We start from the raw sequence: 5,674 nt of genomic DNA on the forward strand, positions 1-5,674 counted from the left end.
TTGAGCTCATGGTGAGGAGGCTCTATCTGAGCCATTTCTATCAGCGTTATACCCAGGGACCAGATATCAGCTTTATAATCGTAGGGAGTGTCTTTCATGGTCTCACACATTACCACCTCAGGAGCCATCCTGCAGGGAAGAGAACAAGGGAGGGGAGTGGGGTGTCTGTCAGGCTTCTTGCTACCACCAGAAACATGTTTGAAGAGAATTGCAGCTGCACACAATGACACAATACAATATTTCAACCAGCCCATTATTTGATGTACTGCACATTCATCTGAAAAAAAAAAGAAAAAAAAAAAAGACTTCCTAGCTAGCTAAGAGACAGGGAAGCAGCATCTCACCCTAGATTTTATCATGCCTTTACATTCTCTCCTCCCTCCCCCTTCCCTGATCAGCCAAGACGGCCTAGGCAGTTTCTGTAAACCTCCAGGCTGTTGACATCTGGTGTGGATGCTGCTGTAGACAATAAATTAGTGCTCACTGAGGCCATTCCTTCAGCAACTGGGGTGATTTAGAGATTAAATTCCTGAAGCAAGTTGTTGTTCCCATGCAACTGAGAGTTGCTTCAAAGAGTGTGGAGTGGGGGTAAGAAGGGAAGAGAGATGGCAGACTACACAGATGCATGTCCCCAGATACCACCTTCTTCCAAGGTTCAGGAAGTACAGTATGTTCATCATCTAAATGCCCCTCCAAGCCAAAGAGTCCTGAAGACTTGCCTCTTCAGCTGCCTCACTGCGTTCCTTGCTGCCCTCTTATGTGGAAATCCTTCAACGCACGCAGGGTATTGGACAGGATTTTTTATCAAGCTTCTGAACATACAGTACAATCATCCATCCACTCATAAGGCAACACGGAAACAGACCCCGAGTACCACCACAGCCTTGTCCCCAGTACAACAATGCTACACAATAGTCTTCTGGTCTGATTTTCGGTACCCATGGTTCCCACTGTACCTCTGGAAAAACTGCTGATCAAGCCAGTTCACTCACCAGTAAGGGGTCCCGATGAAGGAATCTCGTTTCTGCAAAGTCTTCATGTTTCTGGCAGAAACGCCAAAGTCAGCTGCAAACAGTTTAATTGCATTAGAGGCTCCAAAGGAACCAAAAAGCCTTTCAGAATCGTGAGAGCCAGCTAGAACACTTAGTTCAAGCAAGGTTAAGAGTGCCGACAATATGCTTTTTTCCCCTGTAAACCAGGTATTGGGAATGAAAGGAACCCAGGCACACATGCATTGTAAGGGCCATTTACTTCCATCCATGAGATCAAGGACATCACATATTCCATGTTCATGGTACTGTTAGCAGGACTAGGCCTTTCACAGCTCTAGCAAGTGTACATGTAATAGGCCATGAAAGGGCAGCTCCACAATGGACCACTTGAAAAGTCTCCAAGTGACACTATTTGAGTGCTACTTGAGATAAAAAACGCTAAGAGCCAGTTCACTGGTCTACATACCAAGATGCGAGTGTTTCTCAGTCCTGTTCCACACAGTCCCACCTATTGGTATTACTACCCCTATTGACACCGTCAGTAGAGATGCCCAGTGCTATGTAGGCTGAAGGGACTGGATTTGCTCACTCATTTTTTGGGTGGGTCAGATGAAGGTCAGTTTAGGCCAGAGTTACAGCATGCTGGCAAGGCACTTCTTTTGTAGAATCTGGCCTGGGAAGAAGAATTACTTCAGCCTCCCCCAGTGAATGTGACAGACTTCACCAGCCCTAATATTATTCTGAAGAAGGGTATCTGTATAATATATATACTATATATACTGTGCATCTTTGCTTGGCATAGAACTTATTCCACACCCAGACGGCAATTTCCGGGCATACCTACTCTAAGATGTGAAATGAAACAGAAACCAAGCAATTAGATTAACTGCAGAATTGCTGCTGTAACCAGAGTGACTGGAAAGCAGAAGAGCCTTCAGGAAGAAGAGGTGCCCGAGACATGAGACAGCTACTCCCCCTCTCCACTTTGTAACCACATTGCACAACATCGGGACAATCTCGTGGCTTTTATGCATGTATCAGCACTGCCCAGGGTACATTTATCAGTTCAGAGCACATACTCTGAAGCCACTGCCTGATCCTGAGTAACTGTTCTCAGCAAGTGGGCATGTTGTGACACGCGGGAGGAAGGCATGCTGAAGCAATTTCCTGAAGGTGTAAGCTGGGCAATCTTACACTGGGACTTCCCTGCGGAGAAAGAGATCTGATGGCAAAGATAAAGTGTGCATTCTGCTTCCCCATTCCCACCCCGCACTTGCTGAGCATGAGGCTAAAGAAGCCTATCTATACAGGGCAGCAGGCTTCTCAAGGCTGAGCCAGAGGCCAGCAGCTGGGGCAGTCTTCACCATCCATCATGCTCAGGCAGCAACATTTTTGCTCCTTCTAATCACATCCTTCTCTTCTCCCCATTCATGCCAGTAGGTGGTAAAAAAACCCCATATGACAGTCCTGGCAGCTATTAAGACAGCACCCCAGATTAAACAGGTCACCTACTCTCACAGCATGTTTTACCTTCCAAAATTGTGTTCTGCACAGTGACAGCAAGTTTCTCTTTTTTCATTAGCCAATAGTTTAAGGGCGGGGGTGTCAAACAGCCTGTGAGCCCAATCTGGCTCCTGGGGCTGGACCACACACCTCTGCAGGCCAGGTTCAGCCTGTGGGCTTGTCACCATAGCTGCCCGAGTCCCTCCACAGAGGTGTTAATCTCTGCAGCTACTGGAACGGCTGTTTCAGCGCAGCTCCAGAACCCAGGGAGTTCAGTGCTACTCTCCATCCCTCTCGCTCACCTTATCTGCCACCAAACCCAGGAGTGACTAAAGTTGGTGGCAAGAGAAAAGAAAAGATGAGCAGCAATGATGCTAAGTTCTGGGTTCCAGAGCTGCCCTGAAATAACAGCTCCAGCAATTGCGGGGATGTCATTGGTGCTGCTTGCAAGCTGTCCAGACCACAGGAAGTCCTGCGGTCCAGATCCAGCACATGAAGCCAAGTGAGTTTGACACCTCTGCTTTAAGAGATGTCAAGCAGTGTTGGAGGATGAAAGATTCTTATAAAACTCTGCTCTGCCAACCATAGAGGAATATTTTTCCCTTGAGAGAATGTCAACCTGAAGTTTTGCTTTTACACAGCTGACAGCCAGGGCTCTTGTGCATGTGGCTTATCAGACTGCTGTGTACAGTTGCCATACGTTTAATACAAACCACTCAGAGGTAAAGTAAAGCTACTCGCACCAGGTGTAAACCACACCAGATCATACCACGCACCCAGCACATATGGAACAGACCGCTGATACACACCCATCCTCTCTGTGACATCCCTGCACCCATTTTTATGCAAGGACATGCTGTTTTCTCTTGGGCTAAAAAGCTCACCGAGTTTGATGTTGCCATCCTGGGTCAGGAGCACGTTGCCTGCCTTCAAGTCACGGTGGATGATCCTTTTACCATGGAGGTAGATTAGGGCCTCCAACATCTGGCGGCAAATCACTTGAATCTGGGGTTCCGTCAGGCCTCGATCCAACTCTAAGGAAAACCCACCAGGTAAACCAAGTGCAGATTAGAATGGTTTCTAAATATGACTACACAAGAGTAACAAATACAGCCTGAATTCCCAAGGTTGTACAACAGACTGTAGGCACCACATGTGTGTCAGATCAGTGGGACAGGTCACTGGCCCCATGCTATTTGGAAAGCTTGTTCCCAGAGGCGGCACTTACAGTCCAATACTTCCACGTCTTCAGAATTGGTGTTCGATTAGCACCCCTCAGAGACAGAGATGTGGGTCATGTGGCACTGGAGCAGTGAACATGATATGAAAATTTCTCAGGCTCCTGACTGAGATGCTGATTCTCTTCCCTCCCCCTAAAGCACTGGATGCGAGTACTTATTTTTGGAGCACTTTGAAGACAATAGACTTAAATTCTGCCTGCAAGAGGCAAAAAAAATCAGCACTGGGTTTGCCTTCCTCCACTCCCTGGGGCTAAAGGCTATACTAGCATGGGGGAGGAAACGACATGACACTCAGCTTATCCCAGCTTTTCTTCTTTTGCCAGTGTAATTAAACTGCCTCCCCAACCACAAGCTTTACCAAAAGTCTTCTGCTGGTTTAAGTGATGTCCACACAGGGATTTTTGCAAGCATGATTATTAGGGCTGTGCGAAGCTTCGGACCGTGCTTAGGATGCTTCCATGTCCGAACAGCATATCCAGATTGAAGTGCTGGCTTCGTTAGGCTTTCCAAACCAGTTTGGAGCCGCCTCAGAGATCCGGCCATAGGGTATAATGGGGAATCAATTAAATACCTATAACTTTGTTGTTTTGTGTCGATATGGATGAAACTTGCAGGGGCTCTGGATTCCTCAATCCTGCTCAACACTGTTTCTATGCATGCTTTGAGGAAGTGGGATCTGGATTTAATACCTTGCGCCCATCTCAGATAGACACTTTACTAAGTAATGCAGTGCTCTGTGACTTTTACTTTACTATTCTGCAATTAACTGGTAGAGATTCAAGCGTCTTCTGAACTGTATTAATCAGTACCGCACAAGATCACCCTTAAAGAATGGCCTTTAAGCAAGCAGCTCAGTCATAGAGGAGTAATGAGAGTAGCTAATATCCAAAACTGGGTACAGTCCATTATTTGTATTACAGCAGTGCTTAGAAAGCCCAAACTCTATCAGATCCCCTCTCGCCATAGACTGATCTTAGCGATCTATGTATTAGGGCTGTGCAAGGCTTTGGCCAGAGCTTCAGATCTGGAGAAGTTTCGGATGCTTCGGCATCCAAAGCAGCAAGTCCAGATCGAGGCGCTGGCTTTGTTAGGCTTTCCGAAGCGTTTCAGAGCTTCCAAAGCACTTCGGAAAAGCTTCGGAGCCACTTCGGAGATCCGGCCACAGGGTATAATGGGGAAGCAATTAAATATCTATAACTCTGTTTTTTGTCTGATGTGCATGAAGTTTGCAGGGATTGTAGTCTCTGCTGCGAGCATGAAGCCTGCCAAGTTTCAAGAAGGTTGGTGCAGGGGTTTGGGGGGAACTGCACCCCAAATTCTTGAAAGCAAAACTCATGTCACGTGTATGTGTTACACCACAGGGGAGTGAAAACTGCAGGGCTGGTGGCCCTTGGTGAGGACACAAAGCCTGCCAAGTTTCAAGAAGATCAGTGCAGGGGTTTGGGAGGGACTGCACCTCAAGCTGCAGACAAACAAAACTCGTCACGTGGGTGACTTTGTATGTTAAGGTGCTGCAGGGTGAAAGCTGCAGGGATGGTGGCCCCTGCTGAGTCCACAATGCCTGCCAGCTGTCAAGGAGATCGGTGCAGGGCTTCTGGGTTCTGGGGCCCTGCACCTCTTGCTGCTGACAGGCAAAACTCGTGACATGGGTGCTTGTGCAACCGTGTCCGTCTTGGGGTGGGGGGGAGACACTACTGCAGGCCTGGCTGCTAAGCTACTGTGTTACCATTACCAAATCAAGCATGATTCACTCAGGGACCAGCTCAATACACAGTACCTAGCTAATGTAATCAGTTAATTAGCAAAAATTAACACCTACAAAACCACAGACTAAGGAGAGGAAATAATCAATACAGGCAGTCAACTGCCCCAAGACAGAGACAGTTGCACAAGCACCCATGTCATGAGTTTTGCCTGTCAGCAGCTAGGGGTGCAGGG

At 47.4% G+C, this 5,674-nt stretch overlaps 1 protein-coding gene across 1 annotated transcript in view; it reads right to left on the reverse strand.

The window, feature by feature from the left end:
• STK10 (serine/threonine kinase 10) overlaps window positions 1-5,674 on the reverse strand; it is a 77,033-nt gene that overhangs the window by 21,888 nt on the left and 49,471 nt on the right. Inside the window, exons 4-6 of the mRNA XM_006021060.3 lie at window positions 3,380-3,529; window positions 993-1,065; window positions 1-129 (exon numbers count right to left, since the gene is read on the reverse strand). The exon at window positions 1-129 is cut by the window's left edge and continues 84 nt beyond it. Coding sequence (XP_006021122.1) covers window positions 1-129; window positions 993-1,065; window positions 3,380-3,529 — 352 coding nt within the window. The remainder of the gene's footprint in view (window positions 130-992; window positions 1,066-3,379; window positions 3,530-5,674) is intronic.

Source organism: Alligator sinensis, unplaced genomic scaffold (assembly GCF_000455745.1).
Source record: "Alligator sinensis unplaced genomic scaffold, ASM45574v1 scaffold360_3, whole genome shotgun sequence".
NCBI classification, from domain to species: Eukaryota; Metazoa; Chordata; order Crocodylia; family Alligatoridae; genus Alligator; species Alligator sinensis.